At 36.8% G+C, this 23510-nt stretch overlaps 1 protein-coding gene across 11 annotated transcripts in view; it reads left to right on the plus strand.

The window, feature by feature from the left end:
- Argl (Argininosuccinate lyase) overlaps positions 1 to 23510 on the plus strand; it is a 104945-nt gene that overhangs the window by 56516 nt on the left and 24919 nt on the right. For 8 of the 11 annotated variants that reach the window (XR_012048399.1, XM_072910097.1, XM_072910096.1 and 5 more), the window contains one exon: positions 12039 to 12263. Coding sequence is in view for 10 of the 11 variants with exons in the window: in XM_072910097.1 (XP_072766198.1) it covers positions 12039 to 12263 (225 nt within the window). In the remaining variant the exon portion in view is untranslated. The other 3 variants (XM_072910102.1, XM_072910101.1, XM_072910106.1) reach the window with 3 other exon arrangements.

Raw genomic sequence — 23510 nt, forward strand, 5'->3', positions numbered from 1 at the left:
TTAGCTACACGCAAAATGTCTTGATGTCTCGTCGTTGTAGTGCGGTAGGTAATGCCACGGGGTGCCGTTTTTTATTGCAGTGGAGACTGCCTTGACGAAGGATCGAACGTACTGTCGGCGGTGACGTTGACACATGTGCGTAATCGGATCATTCCGGTTGCGCACATGTTCGATCGCACACTACATATATCGACCGATGCCTAGGGTAATTAGTACAGTTGTCCAATCAAAGGTCCTCATTTTCAACTGGCCAATAAACATTGTGTCTGATCAATACTCACTCGTCAAACCTGGCGAACGAGGTGGCCACATTACAAAATCCTCACGTCAATCAGTGATCAGAAGAGTCAGTATTGCATTGATAGTGATGGCCATCACTTATAAAATCTTCTAGGAAATTAAATAGTAAGTTTTTATTTATTTAGTTATTGTGAATTATTTATTATGAAAAACATTTTTTATCGTTTTTTTCTCTTGGTTCTAATTTTATAAAATGATATTGTGATATGAGTTTTGAACTTGTTTTGAGTTCCTTTATCATATTATGAAAAAGAAAACATATTTGAATCCATTTAAAAAAATATAGATGACCTTGATACCTCTAAAGTGCCTCCACCTGGACAAAAATTATTACCGTCATATAATAGTCCTCTTTTTGTTGAACAATTTTGATTATACAAATTTTCCTGTAGACCTTATAGATTCGAAAATATTTTAGGTGCTAATAGTTATTGCCTCACCCTGTATATATGTGTATGTATTGCGACTATTTTCCCGAGGTTGACGGAGGGACAAGAAAAGGGAGCGTGAAAATACTTGCGAAATCGTCGTCAAAAAAGGGATCGAAAGAGGGTGATGCGCACAGACCAGAAAACGGGGATGAAGGGAGTTCCGTGCGCGCCATGACGGACGGGAGAAGTAACGCGACACCGAGAAATTGGGCGCTAGGCGCGGTCTTTCACGCGCCAGTTCGCAAAACACGAAAAAGTCACAAGTCGCCGAAAATTCTCCGTCCTTCAAAGGCGGGCTAGCTCGCCCAACGATAGAGGGGCAGGGCGGTGTTGTAGGCGCAATATACGAGAGGCGTTCGACACACAATTAGACACGTAAAGACAGACACCAAATAAGAACGCGCAATATAAAAGAAAAGTATAATAATAAGGTTTATTAGAACAGAGAACGGGCTGATAACACCCAATATTGAGACATGAACAGTGATCAGAGAACAAAATGAATCCAAAATCATACAGTCGAAAAAACGTACCCGAAAGAATAGTCGATGGTTCAAGGAAACGCGAAACGATAGCCGCCGAAAAGAACGCAAAATTGTAAGTAGCTAGCATGCGATACGGTACCGAACTTCCTCCCAGAGGTGACAGGTTGTTAAGCTTGTAGCGGACACGAGTCGCTCGAAGACATCGATATGCGCGAGGTACCATGATTCGCACGCGAACGGTCGTACGTCCTTTCACTCCCCCTTACATTAACGCTACCGTCGCTTCAGATTCCCGACATACGCACCACACGCACTACGATAGTTCGGACACACAACGTACAGAAACGCGCGGAATTTACAACAACGGGCGTTGAGACGCCTTCCGCGAGACACTCGTACTCTCTCTCTCATATTCCTTACGGGAGCGATATGATAGCGGACAAACAATACACGCGAAATATACGAGACTTACAAAGGCGCAACCCGTGAGACACACGCACACGTGAACACGTACTCACACGCGGGGTGCTAAACGTTGTCGCGACCTCTCACCGAGGTCGCGACAACGCACTTATACCTATGCCTTACACGTACACGACGAGTGAGCGCGATACGCGGAGCGCGAGTCCTCCAGAAAGACGAGACGCAATATCGAGTCGGAACACAATATATCGCGAGAATCACACACGCGAGGCCGTCGCTGCGAAGGCGTCGGTGGCCCGATCCGCTTGACGAACGTCGCCAGTATCGCGAGTAATTCACTAATCTCCGGGCGAGCCGGTGCGACGTAGCACGTGACAAAGCCGGGACACTAACACAAAGAAATAGCGACGTCGTCAGAGACGGGAAGTCTCAGTCGTTCGCGCGCGGTCGTTCGCGGACGAGGGTGATCTCATCGACAGCAGAATCCTCCGGGGAAAGCGGCTACGGAGCTCGTCCTCTGCATCGTCCGCTCGGCCTCTCGTTCTCACTCGCTTCTCTCGTTCTGGTGCTCTCTCTGTCTCTCCCACAAAGCGCTCTATCGGGATCGGCCGTGCAAGTCTCCCTTAGCCGGGATATTTCCGGCGCCGATCGATAAGCCGCTCGATGTCGCTCACGAGGGATGGCTCTTCGCGCGGCCAATTACGTTGCGGCACACTATCGCGCCGCTGCGTCGAGTCGCACGGCTGTATCGAGGGTTTTCGCGACCTTCGTGGCGATATCGCCCTCGGACCTGGGATTTCAGGACGGTCCATTTTCGTCGTCGTCTCCCCCCTCATCCGGGGTGGAAAGCCCCCTGGGGGTGCCTAAGGAGTATCCTCTGCTGTTGACGATCCGCGGATCCGGCTTCCGCCAGGACCCTCGGGGCCCCTTACCGGAGTGCGTTTTCGGTTGTCCTTGCTCTCGCGTGCGTGACTTTTCTAGCATGCGGGTTGGTGGTTCCGCGCATCCGGCATGCCGTGATCACGCCGTGATGGGCTGATCATCGACAGTCAAAATACCAATTTCATCCTTCAGGGTCATGAGGCGTCCCTCAATAGCAGGCTAGTTCTCGATGTTTGGTCCCTCGCCGTTGTTAATCTTCGGTGAGGTCCCTGTTTCAACGCGTATCGCTCGAAAAGAACAAAAAAAAAATTCAGAATTAATAAATAATTCTATCGTGCGCGATAATCGCCCCTCTAGAGGTCGCGGTACATTCTTCGCCCTCAGCGGACTTAGCACGGCCAATCCGTTCTCAATCCGCGATCATGGAAGCCGGGCGGACGCGCGGGACGGCCACGTCACAGTATATATATGTATATATCGTATTAAACATATATGAACCATACCATGAGATACAGAAGCACAATCCAAATTGAAAAGTTCTATATCATTTTTTGATCTGAGCTTTTTGTTCGTTTTTATAAAGTGTTAAAGTTAACTAATCAGCATCTGACTATTAAGTCCGACCGAAATTACGGTTTCGGTTTCGGTTACAGCCAATTTCGGCCAAAAATCTAAGTTTCGGTTTGATTTCGGTCGAAGGAAGAATGAGTAGGGGATGAAGAATATCTGAAGAGAAAGGTGAGGTAATGAAAGAATGAATGTAAGGAAAGATGAATATGTGTGAATGTGTGTAAGAAGGAAAGAAAAGAACGTGGGGAAAAATAAAAAGGAATACAGAAAGCGGGGGTTCCGAGTTAACTAGGACAAGAAGCGTATGTATGTTAGGTAAGTTAGTTTATTATAAATTATTAGTGTAAGTAAGAATTGTTAATGTAAGAGCGCTAATATGTAAATGTAGTTATAAGTTTAATTGTAAGTAGATATGTATGGATATTGTAAGATAATTGGATATAATAATTTGAAAATATATACGGCTCCAATATTTACAAACATGATAAGATATACTCGGCAATGAAAGCCCATGCGCGGATGTTGATGCGTAAAGAAACTGCGTAAAGAAACTGCGTAAAGAAATTAATTCTTTTCACGAAAGAATTTTTAATTAGTGCACAGAGCACATATTTAGATTCTCATTTTTGAGAACTCTAAAAACCCCTCTATACCCCTCTAAAGAGATGTAGACGAGAAAAAATATCGGGGCGAAGTCACTGAATCGGGAATTGAACCCGAGTCTTTCGCTTGCCGGGTGACTGCTCTTACCACTGAGCTATTCAGCCCCACACCGATACTCCTCTCGACTATTTGTTTATAAACCTCTTGATAGATAAACCGAAGAACGCGATTTTTCAGCCCCGCGTGAATTTAATAATTTGAAAATATATACGGCTCCAATATTTATAAACATGATAAGATATACTCGGCAATGAGAGCCCATGCGCGGATGTTGATGCGTAAAGAAACTGCGTAAAAAAATTATTTCTTTTCACGAAAGAATTTTTAATTAGTGCACAGAGCACATATTTAGATTCTCATTTTTGAGAACTCTAAAAACCCCTCTATACCCCCCTAAAGAGATGTAGACGAGAAAAAATATCGGGGCGAAGTCACTGAATCGGGAATTGAACCCGAGTCTTTCGCTTGCCGGGCGACTGTTCTTACCACTGAGCTATTCAGCCCTACACCGATACTCCTCTGGTCTATTTGTTTATAAACCTCTTGATAGATAAACCGAAGAACGCGATTTTTCAGCCCCGCGTGAATTTAATAATTTGAAAATATATACGGCTCCAATATTTACAAACATGATAAGATATACTCGGCAATGAGAGCCCATGCGCGGATGTTGATGCGTAAAGAAACTACGTAAAGAAACTGCGTAAAGAAATTAATTCTTTTCACGAAAGAATTTTTAATTAGTGCACAGAGCACATATTTAGATTCTCATTTTTGAGAACTCTAAAAACCCCTCTATACCCCCCTAAAGAGATGTAGACGAGAAAAAATATCGGGGCGCAGTCACTGAATCGGGAATTGAACCTGAGTCTTTCGCTTGCCGGGCGACTGCTCTTACCACTGAGCTATTCAGCCCCACACCGATACTCCTCTCGTCTATTTGTTTATAAACCTCTTGATAGATAAACCGAAGAACGCGATTTTTCAGCCCCGCGTGAATTTAATAATTTGAAAATATATACGGCTCTAATATTTACAAACATGACAAGATATACTCGGCAATGAGAGCCCATGCGCGGATGTTGATGCGTAAAGAAACTGCGCTCTCATTGCCGAGTATATCTTGTCATGTTTGTAAATATTAGAGCCGTATATATTTTCAAATTATTAAATTCACGCGGGGCTGAAAAATCGCGTTCTTCGGTTTATCTATCAAGAGGTTTATAAACAAATAGACGAGAGGAGTATCGGTGTGGGGCTGAATAGCTCAGTGGTAAGAGCAGTCGCCCGGCAAGCGAAAGACTCGGGTTCAATTCCCGATTCAGTGACTGCGCCCCGATATTTTTTCTCGTCTACATCTCTTTAGGGGGGTATAGAGGAGTTTTTAGAGTTCTCAAAAATGAGAATCTAAATATGTGCTCTGTGCACTAATTAAAAATTCTTTCGTGAAAAGAATTAATTTCTTTACGCAGTTTCTTTACGTAGTTTCTTTACGCATCAACATCCGCGCATGGGCTCTCATTGCCGAGTATATCTTATCATAATTGGATATATTGTGTTATTGTATAGTGTATTATATTGTTATTTTGGTTATTGTATTTGTAGATTTTATTTTATGTTATATTTATATAATTGTAATCTTGAGGGGACACAATAAAGATTTGTATCTATATATTTTATCCTATAAAGTAGTTACTTTAATCTGAACAAAATAGTGTTATTTTAAACGGTAAAAAACTGTTCTACAAACTATTTTGTGTAAAATGTATCCTCCAATATATATCTTACAAAAAAATTATGCTGAGTGAAAATAAAAACTTATTTAAATATTTTAACCAAAAATGTTATACAAAATAATTGTATTAATTTCATATATTATATTCCAAAATCGATAATATTAAAAAATTGTACTAATTGAAAATCTATATCTTAAAAAGTTTAATCAAAAAAAGTAAAATATAATACAAAATTTAAAAAATAAAATTAAAAATTATTTAAAAAATTAAAAATTAGAAATTAATAAAAGAAATAAAAAATATAAAATTTAAAAAATATAAATAAAAAATTTTAGTTACATTAATAAAACTTGGCGCTACCAATTTCATTAGCATATTATTTAGTTTAGTAGTGCTTAAGTTTTTAAACTAAAATTTTTTATATTTATATAAATTTTTATTTTTTTATTAATTTCTAAATTTTAATTTTTTTAATCATTTTTAATTTTATTTTTTATATTTTATATTGTATTTTTCTTTTTTTAATTTAATTAAACTTTTCAATATGCATATTTTTATGCATTTTGTATATGCATATTTTCAATTAGCACAATTTTTTAATGTCTTTATTTTTGTGGGATATAATGTAGAAAATTGAAACAACTATTTTGTATAACTTTTTTTCGTTAAAATATTTAAATAAGTTTTCATTTTCAATTAGCACAATTTTTTTGATATCATTTTTTGTAAGGTAATTTGTAAAATATATTTTACACAAAATTAAAATAATTTGTAAAAAGTTTTTTTACGGTCACATATTACTAATTATTTCGTGAGTTTATTAGTGGAAACCATCTCAGCAAAACGATTAAAATCATGATCAAAACATATCAAAAATCGGAGCAATCGACAAATTTAAAAATTCTTGATTGAGAGATGGATCTTTACCTTAAAATTGACAAACAGGATTAATTTAAATTAAAATATTTACTTTAAAGTTGCTTTAAAAATTCTTCACACAATATACAGAATTGCTTTACCTCCTTTCTCTCCTTTATTTTCCTGCTAGTTACTCTCCAGTATTCTTTTCTAATCGCTTTTCCTTGGTTTCTTCTGAATCTTTGAAGATTCCTATTCTCTCTCCTTTTTTTCTGAGTATTCAATTCTCCTCCGAGATTATCCTCTGCTTGGTCCATGATCTTTGACAATTCACTTTCCTCTGCCTTCCCAATCGGAAGCACTACGATGGTCTTAAGAATTCCTACGCTAAAATTCGTTCGTGTACTCTAATGTGAAGCTGCAAAAGTTAAATAAAAAATACTTTTAAAAATTTCTGCTTTAGTGTTACCAGAACTGCGAAGACGTACCAGAATAATGGTTCCGTTTCTTTTTTTTATTTTTTATTTTTTATATTTTTATATTTTTATATTTTATATTTTTTATATTTTAAATTTATATATATATATATATATATATATATATATATATATGTGAGATTATATTACTTCTTATATGCGTATCTGTAAATGTATGTTTGCCTGTGTGTAATTGCTTGCTAGAACTTGTCGGCGAGCTTGCAACAACGGCGATTTCATCGCGGTATGAGCGATGTTGTGCTATCGATAAGCGAAAAAAAACCCTCGAGTTCCGGCTAGCGCTTTTTATCTAATCCTTTGGTAATTTGAAGACGCCGCGCGATAAGCTCGAAAGACACAAAGGCCGAAGCCTGTACGGATAAGACAGCATTCGATTATTCAGCACCGAGGCACGAGCTGAGTCGCATTTAAGATTCTCTCTTCATATATTTTGCGTGTACTGTGCGTTTATCTTACACACACACACGCACACGCACACACACACATATTGTGACCGTAAGACTTTTATATGACGTGACCTCAAAAGTCGGAGAGATCGATGGAATGATTCTCGGCACACCTTCGGCGCGATTGTTGTTCAAACATCGAAATACCGCATGAATTATGTTGGGCGCCAGGCGCGAGGAATCGCGCCGCACGAACACACAAAAACCAGATATCGAACTCTCTAATTAATCCGAAAAAAGCAATCGCGACGGCAACAGTTCGACTAGCCAGCCTTTAATTGGTAGAGGGAGTGATTCGGCGATAAAACCGGGAGCGAGGAATCGATTAATTACGGGCACTGAAAAGACAATTGAGTGCAATTCAGTATAAATGAAGAAAAATATATTATAATAAGAAAATAAAGAATAAATGATATAAATAAACAGAGAAAATAGAGGTAACGGTGAATACAATTGTACAATAGATGAGCTGTTCAAAATATAAAGAAAAGAAAAAAGACACACACAAAATATTAATTCGGCAGCGGTACACGCGCCGGGCGCGTGAGTGCACGTGATCGCGTCCAGGCGCAAGGGTATCCGATTACCGACGCGTTTATCGATATCGTGATATTTCAATTTATTAGACGAGAAGCTCGTGACGTCATACGGTTACAGCAGCACGTAATTAGGCGGCTAATTAACTCTGTAAAAGCCGCGGGTAGAACGTATGATGCGCGAATATTCCTTGCTGCTCGCGACAACCAGATCGTTCGCAAATTTGATAACCGATCTCAACCGCTTGCAATACTCTTACGTAGACATATTTTGCTACTTCCGACTCGCGACACATAAGCGACTCGAACAACAAATTTTCCACTTGTACGGACACGGCAGCAACACGTGTTCGCAATTACGTTCTTCGCGATACGAACTCGCTCACTAAATACGGAATACGCGACATGCGAATCTTACAAACGACAATTAATGCGAAGTTACAAGTGACTGTCAGTGGCGATCATCGAGGAGAGAGCGTATGACTAATTGATTCGGACGGTTCAAAGGACTCACTAAAACGCGTGATTTCGAAGAGCGCGTATTTTACAACCGACGCCCACACGAATTTCGCACAAACACAAAACTCGAATCTACGGCAACATTAAGCAATTCAATTACTCGCCCGTCCGTCCGAATCGTACGTTACCCGATCGGCAGCCTTACACGGGTCGACACGTCATCTCGAGTCGTCTATTACGTCGCAGGTCCTCGATTGATCACTCGTTCGATATTTTCGGGTTTTTCGCTCTCACAGGTCCGCCGAACAGTGATGACCCGGAAGGCCAGCGGGAGATACGCCGGCGCGATAACGCACATTGCGGCCACCTGTGGCGCTTACACGCACAGGGTGGTTCACGGCTTTCGCGGCCTTTATACCCCGTAGGGCCGTAACTGTCGTCTTGTTCGCCCCTCCAATTTTTCCTCGGCGGTGTTCGCACAGTATCCGGTCAGCTGGACATCAGCCCTCGTCCGACATCTCGAACTTGCAGGATTCCGCGGGGTCATGAATGTCTGCTCCTCTTCGGGGCTCCCTCGCTTTTGGCGAGCGGAGTGGCCGTCCCCTATGACCTCTTCCGGTCCTTCGCGTGTGCCATAGTACTGCGGGGTATATACTTTTAGATTTCGGCAGCCTCCGCGATCCGTGCGTTATTAATGGGGTGTTAAATTTTTGGCGATACATCACCTAGAGCACTTCCCTCCAGCGGTGGGCCTCTGGTGTCGTCTCGTCACCTTCTTCTTCGTCCGTCGGCTAGGCTTCGCGGCACGTCCACAAGGCCACCAATCGTTCACACCTCTTACAGACTAATTCCGCATTGCTCTCCCCCAAAATGAGGAGAACGAAGGACCACAAAAACCGGCCGGGTCATTCAACCCTTGTGACGGTCACACGAAAGTGTCACGTCACAATATACATATATATATATATTTAAATTTTTATATATATTTTTATTTTTTATGTGTTTTATGTAATATCTAATTATAATATATTTTATGTCTTATTTTCTAATAAAATAACATATATTTTAAAGAGAAATAGAAAAAGCAATTTAAAATTTTTTTCTGCTCTTAGCATTTACGAATATTTTTATAACATCTTCGTAATCGAGATTATTAGCCAATTCACTTTCGATTGATAAGATTGCTAGATAATCGTATTTGAGTCATTGCATTTCTAAGATAAGTTTTAATTAATTTTAATTTTGAAAAAGATCCTTCACCAGTTGCCATAGATATTAACATAGTTAATATCCGAAACGCTATTATTAAATTAGGAAATATTTCGAAAAAACCATTTTCAGCTAATTTATTTATCAATTGAGGATTGCAAAGTGTTTTGTTGTTTATCTGAAAATGTTGTTTTATAAATTTAGTTTGTCAAACAGTTCAATAGCATTATATTTAATAGCATTTATGTAACGAGGCACCCCGTTACTAAAGCCCTCGTTATTCCCGACCGTCCATTCGTCGAAAATCCGCAGTCTGGCGAATACTGGCCGGGCAAGAGCGGAGGTGCGATGCGCCCATTTTTAATCTTGAAAAATATTTGCGGCCGTTACGACCGATGAATCTCGGCGAGTGAGAGAAACTTAGGTCCCGCTCGGGTACCGTCTCCATAAACACCCGAGCGCGCGACATGGTCTCGATACTCGCCGAGGCCCCGAACTCCGCCGACCGAACGCGGAAAATCCCGAGGTCGTAACGCCGTTCGAAATTTTTAACCAAACCTTTCAGAATAATTATTGTTCGACAACGATAATTGTTCTGTAAGGGGAGAGTGCGCCGCCTCCGACAAGAGTTCTTGTCGTCCGTCGGATCCATCCTAATATGTAATCAATTTCCTCGTCCAACCGACACAAACAGAATCCGACCACCGACCGCGCAACAACTACATGCTCGCCGACACATTTCGCGTTCGATATATATATATAGAAGACAGCGTCTTGGACGGCCCTTTAAATCCGCGTGACGCGTCAAAACACCGGCTGGCAAACAACACCTCGCCGCAATATTTACCTCGACGGCTCACTGATAGTCACGAGCGCGAGTCAAAACATCAACACTATACGGCGATTTAAAACCCTGCAGAATCGAACGATACGCGCCAGGAAATAATCGAAATATACGCACCGATCACTTGTACACTCTCGCATACACTTTATACACACATACACACTGCGCTGTCACACACTCTCGCATATATTTTATACAACTTATACTCACACTGCGCTTTCACACATTACATATGATTCTACACGCACACATTGTACACTACATACCCAATAAACTATTATTATTTTCTTTCAAACAAAAACTCGATTACGTTCGTTCACACACTTTCCTCGAGCCCTGATTGATGGAGTTATCCGCCCGCCGCTCAGGAAAGCAGATCCGTTACAATTAGAACAATTTGTGTTTTTGTTATAAAGTTTTGATTCTAAAGTTTTGCATTGATTTAAAGTAACATTGGTAGCATTTATATCATGCAGAAATTTGAAAGCGTGACTATGATAATCAAATTGATCAAATCGTTTTTTCAAAGAATTTAAGCGGAGTTCTATAAGTAGGCGATGTCGAACCAAAAGGGACTACCGAGAACGCTAAAAAAGACTACGTAATAACGACCTAAATGGTTATTTACTCTATTTTTTTAAATCTTACAGTTTATTCGACGCCTCTAAACGTCCGACTTCAAAATTAATTGTTACGTTCTTTCTTCAATTTATACTTTTTCGGATATCGACGAACACTTTAATAATTGCCTAAATTAAATTTTGTGTTATTATATATTAAAGTTCTGAAACACTTCTTTTCAAATTAAATAATAACTAATGTTTTACATTATTTCTTTATGTCTATGTAATTCTAATTATGTCTATGTTATTCTAACTATGTTTATATAAATGCAGATTAGTAGATCAAAATCGCTAGTATTCCAAATAGTAGATATTATAATTAAACGACCAAACTAGCCAGTAACTTCTTTATTAGTACGACATTTCAGCCATTTGGTTGTGGTCCTTTTCAAGTGTCACTATATAATCATTAACAAAATAATCACAATGTCAACAACACAATAAACCTACAAAGAGACACGGAAAACCTTAATAATATTTACAACAAAATAATAAAGATCGTTTAAATTTGTTTTTAAAAACCGACAGTTCAGTTCATAGATTTGTTTTGACAAGACGTGTTTCTTCACTAGTTGGTTTGTCTTATTAGTTTTTTAACCATATAATATATAAAAATACATTCCATGTGTAAAACACATTGTTATTCATCTTTGCCTTATTTTTATGTACGTATTAATTTATTTGTCTTCGATCGATTTTGTCGCGTTTATCTTCTGTGCGTAATTGATATTGTGATTATTTTGTTAATGATTATATAGTGACACTTGAAAAGGACCACAACCAAATGATCGAAACGTCGTACTAATAAAGAAGTTACTGGCTAGTTTGGTCATTTAATATAATATCTATTATGTCTATATAACTTAAGATATTTAAGTTAAAAAAAATTTTAATTTTCCATAATTTAAAGCAAAAATATTAATATAATTAATCTTCAAATTTTATGAGGAATATATGTATAATAACAGCATACATTATACATCATTTCTACCTATATCTTCTCATAAAATCTTTTATAAAAAAATTTCAAGAAAATATTTTGAAAGATGTATCATGTAAAATTATTTTAATTTTAGTGCATTGGCTTTATGGTAACACTAAAAGGAATTCCATCAACGTACAACAAAGATCTTCAGGAAGATAAAGAGTCGCTATTTTATACATATGATACGTTATATCAGATGTTCCATATCGCTGAGAAAGCATTGGCCACACTGAAAGTAAACAAGAAGAGTTGTAAAAGGGCTTTAACATCCGACATGCTTGCAACCGACATGGCATATTATCTTGTTAAAAAAGGCGTAAGCATTGTTTTCGTTTCTTTTATATATCTAAAAAGTTTGATTTTATTTGATAATTTTAAGTTGCTTTGCTAATTTAATTTAAAAAGCTTCGATTATTATTTCAGTAAAATTAGATGAATCTTTTCAAATAGATAAAAGTTTACATGATGCTAATCGAGAGGCACAATTGGACGAGATTTCCAATAATTAATTTAATAATTTAACTGTTACAAGCTTTTAAAACTCAAAATAAGACATTATTTCTCTAGGAATATTGAAAGAAAGTGGAAAAGAAATTACAATATATTATTAAGTATAAACAAACAATCGATCATTTTTATTTACAGATATATCTGGAAAATTATATATATATATATATGTATATGCATATTTATACAAGATATCCCATTTTAATTAACGTACTTAAATTTCTCAAAAACCAAGGCTTCCATTGAAAAATGTTTCCTACAAAAGTTTTGTGTTTAAGAACATAAAATCGTACTATTAATTTAACTTGAGATATAAGTACCAAGGTTATGATAAGGTGAAGATAAAGCTATTTTCTTTAATAAAACTATTGTGATTTAAATAAAACTATTTTATTTATTATATATATCCAGATCTCGTGGAGAAATAGGTCGTCGGAAAAGCAAATATTTTCTGAAATATATAGCCTTTAATATGTACGTTTGAATCGAAAGAACTAGCAGGTCTGAAAAACAGGTCAATGACCAGAAAAATCGCTCTTACACTATAAGTTTCAAATATTCGTTCGGCAATCCCTTTTAATAAAAAAGAATTTAATCTTTGTTACACGGGATAGGACCAAATGCGATTTCGGATTAGGGAAACAAAAGCGATACATAATATAATATTATGATGTGCGATAACACCAAAAGAAATACAAATATATTGTATTGTATTATACAATATATATATATATATATATATATATATATATGTTAAAATAAAAATGTGTAACTGTTAGTTGCAAATTCAGATTTTTATTTTAACATAATTATGTGTTTTAATTATGCCAATTGATTCGTCTCGTTATTCTGTGTATTCTCATAAAAGTATTAGAGTAAGATAATCAAAAAATGAATATTTTATGAGATATCTTGTATTTTATGTCAAAATACTGCAACTTTGAAGCCTTATAACTCAAAAAATACTTAATGAAAATCACTTTGTCATAAGTGTTTTGGAAAGCTCTCGAGATGAGCTACAAGAATATGTAAAAATATATAGGGTGTTCCATTTAAAAAACTTGAAGTGACCTTCACGTGACCTTTAAATGACTTTTCAAGGTCAAACCAATGGTACCATCTTATGGCCCCCTCGAAACCATACAACTTTTGTCTGAAACATTTTCTCTCCCGGGCTTGGTTTTCGAGATATTCGACTGTATGGATTAAAATGGTCCACCCTGTATATATATATATATATATATATATATATATACACAACTTTCAATTAATATTTTAGGGGGTGAAAGAAGATGGAATTTTGAGTAAAAAGTTTTCTTGCAATTTTGATTCAGACCATTATTTACCGAGTTATTAACAATTAAAGTTCACTAATCAGACGACGCGCGGCCGGAATACTTAAGAGCGTAGTATACCATGGAACTCTTCATGCTTACTATACATTTTCTCCATTAAAATTTTATTTTAATTTTTCTTGTTAAATAATGAATAAATAAATAAATCAGTAAATTGATAGAAAAATAAATAAATAAATAAAGGAATAAATAAATAAAGAAGAATAAATACAGTTAGAAATGTGTACGAAGGATCCCGCAAAACATAGGTAAAATGGCTTTCGGTGCATTTAGCTCTAACTTTGTTATTTTGTAGTTCAAGTGGAGCTGATCAAAAGTTATCACTATCGTGCCGATTCTATGAACCAATTTTTTTGTAGGAGAGATCAAACTTCGATAATAGTGTTCTGCGCTAGATGCAACTGTAGGATTCGCTCTTCGAATTAATTCGGGAATAAGACTATTATAATTATTCAGAATCTAAGATAACTATTTTACGTGTGTGCATGTGTATGTGTGTGCCGGAATTGTTGAAGCAATGCGCTTAAGTGAGGCCAATCCAACCAACGAAGGTAAGATTGTGACAATAAAGTAATGTAACCAAGGATGATGAGGTTAGATAAAATTAAGTTAACAAACATAAGATTTTGAGAATATTTATGAATACATGAGTTTTTATTTTATTATAATTCTACAATATACAAAGGATTTTTTTGCTGCAGCCTATTTCCAGCATCATTGATAGTATTAATGAGTTTTGTTAAGAAATATCGAATATTTTGTTCGTACCGTGCATACCCAAGAAACCATAATATACTGGCTACATGTGTATGTACATTATTTATCACATTCTTTTAGAAAATGTTGATCTTCAGACATGTATTCAAATGTGATTTATACAAAATGGGGCGCTCGCTCACAGAGCACGCGACGTCAGGAACTATTTAAATAATATATTCGGAAGACAATGGATTGGTTTAGATAGTCAAATTCAAGAGTGGCTTCCTAGATCTCCGGATTTGACGCCATTGGATTTTTTCTCTGGGAATATGTTAAAGAAAAAGTGTACGAGATTGAGCTGACAACTATTGAAAATATGCAGCAACGTATTTACAACGTGTTCAGAATCATAACATCAACTGTTCTTATAAGAGTGCGTAACAATTTTCATAAAAGATTACGTTTATGTATCCAACGAGGTAAACGTGTCTTCGACATCTTCAATAAAATATCATTTTTAAATACCCCCTTTACACATACGCACGCGCTTACACACGCACGCACGCACGCACGCACGCACAGAAAGGATTTGGAGTCATGAAATACTGCGGAAGTGACGAACCGCGGGGTCCTCATCTCTACTGCGCGCGCGCGTGCATGTGTGTGTATGTGTGTGCTACTTTTAATAGTGTATTAGTAATGAGTGTGACCTCCGCGAGTCTGGATTACCTCTTCCATACGATGAGGCATACCTCTAATCGGTGCTTTGTTTCTTCTTGACCTGTCATTCCATGTCCTTTCACAAATTTCTTTTAGTTCTCGCAGTGTTTCTGCAGCTGGTACATGATTTTGTACTTTTCTACCAAGATTGTCCCACAAATTTTCGGTTTATTGAATTTAAATCCGGACTCATTGCTGGCCACTTAAGGCGATTTATACTAACTTCATTAAAGAAATTTTTTTTTATTAAAGCAGTAAGGCTAATGAGAATTGAACCAGTCAAGTTAGACCATTTTACAATATAGTTTTCAAAGAGTTTTCACATTTTAAAGCTACCAGACATTACACTTATTGCCCTAGCAGGTTATGGAAATTCCATAAAATTAGATGGAAGAGAGATAATTATCATTCATGCATTAGATTAGTAGGTTTGGTTCTCTTCAATCGTCTCAGTCTACCCTCAGTTTGAAGCAATCGATAGGCTAATCGATTTGGGTGGCTAGCAAGACGTAAATTATATTTTCTAGCAGCTAACGTTCTTTCTTCTGCTACGGAGTTGATTTGTAGGTCGTGATGAATATCCATGTCCCGACAGTACCACAGTGCATTAACTATATCTCTAGCACCTCATTTTGGAAGATTTGGATTATTTTGATATTTAAGTCCGCGCTGCAGCCCCACAACTGAATGCCATAGGTCCAAACCGGTTTGAGAATTTGTTTATACAACAAAAGTTTATTATGAACAGACAGCTCGGAGTTTCTGCCAATCATCCACTCCATTTTTTTGACGCAATTTGTTTAGTTGTCTTCTCTTAATCTTTATGTGCTCTTTTCGCAGTATTCGAATATTAGATCACTTGCTGATTGATGGTGATCTGCAGCGGTGACTCCTTTTTTTGCGTAAAGTTGATATATTGAGTTTTATTTTTATTAACCCTTAACAGTCACACTGAGTAAAATACACCCCAGCGTTTTTTTGACTTCGAAAACGACCCAGTAAACAAATGGAAAAAAGCCTTGTGTCGCCATCTACAGGTAGTTGGGACCTTCAAATATATTGTTATTTTTGCCATAAAAATGTCTTTTTAATTTTTCCGCAAAAAATCGCACCTTCATACCTCAAAATAAATACAAAATAAACTTTTTGGAACATCCGCATAAACTGCAATAATTAGTGAAAAGTTCATCATCTGAGAATAAGAAAACCGTTTGAAAAATTGAAATATCTTAAAAATTGAAAAAGTTACATTTGTTTTTGTGAAAAAAGTCACTTTTCCGACTTTTTTTTCAACAATTTTTTTATATATGTTAAATTAATTTTTTGCAAATCAAACCTATACAGTCTTTTTAAGGAAGGCTTAAACTACAAGAGGATATTTTTTTTTTAAGGTCACCTACAATTTTTTATACACATGCAAACACGCTGGGGTGTATTTCACCCAGTGTGACCGGTACGGGATTCTCAGGAAGTGTGACTGACAAGGGTTAAGCTTAATACACCATCTTTTAGTCAAATCAACTATCCTGGCTAAGGAATGCTGAATCTTGGTTGCGGATGCGACGGAATCTTCGTCAGTGGCCAGTATGGCAGTATCGTCGGCGAATGTAGCAATTTTAACACCCTCGTTAATAGGGATGTCGACAACGTATAAGAGATACAAAATCGGACCCAAGACGCTATCCTGGGGGACCCCTGCAGCGATCTTGCGGAAACTTGAATAGACTTCCTCTAGTCTGACTCTAAAAAAGCGGTCTTGTAGATAGGATTCTAGTAATTTACTATAAGACTTAGGGAGTACGCTCCTTATCTTGTACATCAGTCCTTCATGCCAGACCTTATCAAACGCCTAAGACAAGTAGAACAGCCGAGCATACCTTTTTATTTTCTAGGGCTGACTCAATCATATCAATTATGCGATGTACTTGATCTATCGTAGAATATTTATTTCGAAAGCCAAATTGGTGGTTTGATATAAGCTGATTTTCTTCAATAATTGGTTTAAGTCTTTTAAGAGGTTTAAGCTTTCCTCTTTTCCCTAATCATTTCCTTGACACTATAGAGTAGTTTTTCCCATAGGTTGGTTTATTTACAATTGGTGTATTTATTTTGGCTGCTAATTGAAGTTGTTCTGTAAATAGTAGCTTGACTTCATTGTCAATTTGTTCGTATGTTTTAAGTGAAGTGTTAAGGAGAATTTTTTCATCAAGATAAGTAGAATATTTGTCCCAGTCTGTTTTATTATTGGTTAGTGCTATGGAAGGGTTTTTGAGGATAATTGAGTCACTAAGAGTCAATATGACTGGTGTATGATCTGAACTGAGGTCCGAAGAAGATTCAACTTTGATATAATTGATTGATAGGCCCTTGATGATAAAAAAGTCAATAACATCAGGGAGCTTGTTTGCATCAGTAGGCCAGTAACTAGGTTCACCACTCGATACGAAACTACAGCCGAGCGACCTATCGGCCTGCAATAATTCCTTGCCTTTGGTCGAAGAATATCTGCTGCACTAATAAGTATGCTTAGCATTAAAGTCCCCTCCTGCAATGAAGGAGTTGCCCACGGTATGGAGGAAATCGATATACTCCTCTTGCTTAATGTTGTATCTAAGTGGACTATAAATTGCAGAGATAGGGAAATTATATCTATTGCATTGAATACTAATAGTAGATGCTTGTATACTTTCAGTCGAGTATTTAGGTTCTTCATGATGCCTGATATTAGCACGAACTATAACTCCAGCTCCTCCACGAGCTTTATTTGTGAGGTGAATTGTGTGGTAAATTTTGAAACCTTGAATTTTCAAATATGATTCCCTAGTGAGATGAGTTTCAGATATTAGGCAGACATCTATCTTTTGCTCTTCAAGGAAGATTTCAAGTTCAGCTTTGTGTTGGCGCAAGCCGTTTGCATTCCAAGTTGCTATGCAGATAGAGCTCGCCATTATTTACCTTTAATTTTTGACAACTCACTCTCAATCTTGTTGAGTTTCCTTTGAAAAGACTTCTTGTAAATCAAGACGGCTGATTAGTTTTTCAAGTGTCTCCATTATTCTCCCGGATTCATTAGTGTGACATATTTCGCTTGACTTTGGATGACTATACGCAGTTTTCTCAGCATAGGTGGGAATGTCATTTTTGGCTTCCGAGGTAATTTACATGTCTCCAGCTGGTTCTAACTTCGTTCATTTTGTTTGATTTTGATGGATTGCTTGAATTGCATTCCAGCTTTCCTACCATTTATGGCTTCGTTTCTGCGGTTTTGTAGTTCCTTAGCGACAATACAGCCTCTGTAGTTGGCTGTATATTCTTCATTACATTTTACGCACCTGGGTTTGGTAGTTACAGGTTTGTTGCATGACTCTGTAGAGTGCTCACCAACACATTTGACGCAGCGAGTTCTTCTGTGACAGCTGCTACGTACGTGATTGTACTTTTGGCAATTTTTACATTGGACAATACGAGTTGAATTTTTTCGTAGGGCTTCAATTTTGACTGCTTGATAGGCAATGTTTTTAATTTCATATAATTTGTCTACCGACTCTGAGTTTTCAAATGCAAGCATGAAGAGCCTGAGTTTAACTTGAGACTTTATCATCTTATTAACATCGGTGGAGTCTTTCTTGAACTCAGTGTTGAAAATATTGGTTGCTGACAAGATTGTGAAACCTTTGGATTTTAGGTTTTGGATTATAGATTTAGTATCTGTTGCGGGGTCAAGACCTCTTGCCAATACTCTAAGTATTTTTATCGGCAAAAGAGTGCCATTCAGTTTGTTGACCCGATTCTTTTAGCTCTTTTAGAATTTTTGTAATTTTGCGATATTCCACACCATTTAGGCAATTTATTTTAATATCTGTTGATGGGAGGGATGAAATTTTCCCTTTAAATTCGATTTTACATAATTGATCCATAAATTCATTGATATTGTTTAATCCACTAACGTAAATTGATGGTGGGGAAATTTCCTTGAAGGGTTTTTTAATTAGAGTATGCTGTGGAAACTTAAGAGTAGAATCAGAGCTCGGGGGTGAAATTGCGCTTTCAGGTGAGTTGACAGCCTTCCTTTTTTATTCTTATTGGTATTAAGGACCCAGTCATATTGACTTCTAGTAGTTTTAGTAGTTTCATGCTTCTCTTTTTGTGAGGTAGTGAACTCATTTTCATCAATGTGGTAAGAGTCCTGGTTTTCTAATCCCGCAAAACGGGCTTCTAAAGATTTGATTCTATTCTGAAAGGATTGATTTTTTTCTATAAGTTTTAAGCACATGTTTTTGAGGTCTTCAGTCCCATCAAGCGGATTCATTCTAAGATTATTTTAAGTAAACAATGGTTGGCCTCCCGCAGAATCCTTGAGGCCAGCCTCCGTAGAGGGTGGATTTACCTGGTTAATGCCAGGATTGCCACTTGGGGTAGTCTTTCCTGAATAAGTTTTATCCATTGTTCATCAGTTGCTAATTTTGGTCCACCCCGGGTATTTTATTTCCCCGGTGCCCTCTATTAAGTTAGCGAGTATTCCCCTATCCGCCACCTGGGGAGGTACCCGATGGGGGACTAACAACCCCACACGGGATTAAAGAAATTGAGCACTTTGATCGCAACATGCGGTCGAGCGTTGTTTTGCATAAACAAGAAATTTTTTCGAATGTAGACGTAAGGTACAACATACGGTATCAGTACATCTTCCACATATACATCTGCATTTATGGTATCTTCAAAGAAATGAAGATCTATGTGAGCATTTGCAGAAATCCCAAATCATAACAGATCCTCCGTTGTAGCTGTACTTTCACTGACAGTACAATCTGCAAAGCGTTCTCCAACGCGTCGATAAACACGTTCTTGTCCATCAGGTGAATGAAGGCAAAAACGAGATTCATCGCTAAAAAGAAACACGACTCCAATCTGTGTCCAATTATATTATTTAGTCCTATGTTCATTTGCAAAATTAAGTCAAACTACACGATGGTGATGAGTTTAGTGAAGGTACACTTGCTGGTCTGTATGAAAAAAGATTTTTTTTTTAATCTATTTCTCACAGTTTGAACAGAAACATTTTTTCTACAAGTAGCTCTCAAATTGTTACGAATTTCTACAGCTGTTCGAAATCGATTTCTTAATGAATTTAAAACGATAAATCAATCTTCATTTTCATTCGTGCAACGAGAGCGGTCCGATCCAGGTCTTCTTTTAAAAGAATTGGTCTCCAAGTATCTTACATATGCACGTTGCACAGTAGATACAGATAAATGAAGTATCTCAGCAACATATCTTCGACTTCTTCCATCTTCAATAAATGCTACAATTTGAGCAGCTTTTTCGGGACTTATTGTAGAGATAATTAAACAAAGATGTTATTAGTGAATAGTGGATGACTGTTCAGTTATAGCTACAACAATGGTTAGTATCAATTGTTTTTTCTATTAAAAAAAAGTAACAATCTTTGCTAGAGTACACACATCCACTAAGACGCTTTACAAAGTTCTATACGTGTATGTATATTTAGAACTTGGGGAAAGGTCTTGGCAAATGTATGCACAATTCCGTCTAGTTCCGTAATGACGTAGCCTATTGTCTTTCTTTTATTATTTGAGTTCTTAACAATTAACTGTGAATGTAGATGTTTATGTGGAAGATGTACTAATACCGTATGCTGTACCTTACGCCCAGTAAATTTGATTGTTACTTTGTTACTCTAGTGAAGTTGGTATAAATCGCCTTAAGTGGCCAGCAATGAGTCCGGATTTAAACCCAATTGAAAATCTGTGGGACAATCTTGAAAAGTACGAAATCATGTACCAGTTGCAGAAACACTGCGAGAACTAAAAAAAAATCTTGAAAAGGCATGGAATGAGATAGGTCAAGAAAAAATAAAAACACTGATTAGAAGTATGCCTCATCGTATAGAAGAGGTAATTCAGGCTCGCGAAGGTCACACTCATTACTAATACACTATTAAAAGTAGCACACACATACACATACATGCACGCGCGCGCGCACACACACACACATACCCAGCAGAGAGGGCTTGGAGTCATAAAATACTGCGGGAGTGACGAACCGCGGGGTTTTCATTTCTGCTGTGACACACACGCGCGCACATACGCACACACGCCCACCCACACATACACATGCGCGCATACCAACATAAACACGTACACATACACTTCGATTTATCTTGAACAGAATGCAATAATTCAAATTGATAAAAATAACAGTTTAAAACATAATATATTTTGTTATTTGATAAAGCCCATATTTTCTTCAAAGTGACGTAACTCAGCCAAAAATTATCGTATGAAGTTCTACCTTAGCGCATTTTGAAGGGGAGAATTTACACTTTCATGTGTTTTTTTATCCCATTAAGCTACGTCAATTTGTTTACGCCATGCAACTCATTAAACTAGACTTTATGTTAATCGATTTTGCAGGTTTTTATTTTGTTATGCGCCATTGGAAGAAAAATTATCTAACGCAATCGGCATTAAAAGTTTCTCAAAGTACAGACTTCATGCTTTATTTTCGTTTTTGAACCCTCTCGATACGATAATTATTAACTGTGTTACATATATTTGAAATTTCATAATTTTTTTCTATTTTTCAAGTGTACCGCTTTTTTTTACGGAGTGTATATAATACTAAAAAAATCAATTCTTTCCGTGATTTCTAATCCCTCTATTGATTGAAAGATCGCACTTAATCCTATCCCGTGTAATAGGGATTAATTTCCTTTACCAAAAAGAACCGTTCGAATGAATGTTCGAAATAACAAGTATTATAGCGATATTCATTATCGTTGACTTGTTTTTGAACCTGATAATTCGTTTGACTCAAGACTTACATCCTGATTTGTACGGTTTCGAGAGTTGGCTGTTACGCCCTTTCTTCTAATTCATTCTTTTCCGAGTCTGGATGTAACACTATTAATGGACTAACTCTCACACACAAGGAAATCTGGCGAACCCGGAAATACTAATTTTGATGAAACTTTACTCACATATCAGGGTGCTAAATAGAAACATTTAGAAATTTTCAGTTGTCGCTCAAAAATGATTTTAAAAGCGAGAAGCCATCTCTTATATGTAGAGCGGCTATCTGCTTTTCTTGATATATCTCGAAAATTATTGGAGATATCAAAAATGTTTTATGCAAAAGTTTTTTTATGGTAAAAATACTTCTATTTAATCATATTAATAACAAATAACAAATTTTTTTTTTAAAGTTTCGAAAAAATATTTTTTAAATTTTATTAACATGATTAAATAGAAGTGATTGTACCATAAAACTTTTTGTATAAAACATTTTTTGATATCACCAATAATTTTCAAGATATATCGAGAAAAGCAAAAAACCGCTTTATATATAAAGGATAATTTCACTTCTTAAAAACGTTTTTCCGCCACAACTGAAATTTCTAAAGTCATCTATTTATCTCTCTTACATGTGTGCAAAGCTTCATTAAAATCAGAATTTCTAGGTTTGCGAGATTCCTTTGTAAGTCAGCTAGTAGGCCTGTAAATGTTTGTTAATTCGTCAGTTCGTTCTTACGTTCCACATGGTTTCAGTTTCTAACATCAGCTATTCTCGCGACTTGATTATAGTCTCCGAAAAGTTTGTCTCGCCTGTCAAATATTCGTTAATAATTAACATTTTTACGAAAGAAAAAAATCATGAAATTCACTGGATGTAACACTATCATAATTTTTTTATATAAATTAATTCCTTGCACTATCCTGCTTAAAAAGTTACAAGGGTATAATAACAAAAAGTTGAACAATTTCTAAAAAATTTTATATTTTAATTTGATATAATTTTACATAAACTATAAAATATCTTATAAACTATTCAACTTTTGATCATCAACTATAACTTTTTCCACAAAATATGTGAGGAATAGATTTATATAAAAAAATAAGATAGTTTTATCTTAAAAATAACTAAGTTGACTTTCACATAATCTTGGCACCTTCACGTAAAGTCAAATCAATAGCACTGTTATAGCCCGAGATTATAACTAATTAATATTATAGAGATACAAATAATTAATATTATATATCGATAAAGCATAATCGTTAAGAAAGACAGCGATTGCGAAATGCTAACGAAATAAGCATTGCGATATCCGCATACCGCGAGTAGGCGCATTGACCGCGCGTGTCGCTGACATAGCGAGCCACGCGCGAAACCGGAGACGAAGCCGAAACACCGCGGTGAGCATTTGCGAAAGAGTGCAAGCAAGGAAGTCCGACCCTTCGACCCGCTGCGCTTGCACTCAGCGC

The sequence above is a fragment of the Anoplolepis gracilipes genome, unplaced genomic scaffold (assembly GCF_047496725.1).
Source record: "Anoplolepis gracilipes unplaced genomic scaffold, ASM4749672v1 Contig19, whole genome shotgun sequence".
Classification (NCBI taxonomy): domain Eukaryota; kingdom Metazoa; phylum Arthropoda; class Insecta; order Hymenoptera; family Formicidae; genus Anoplolepis; species Anoplolepis gracilipes.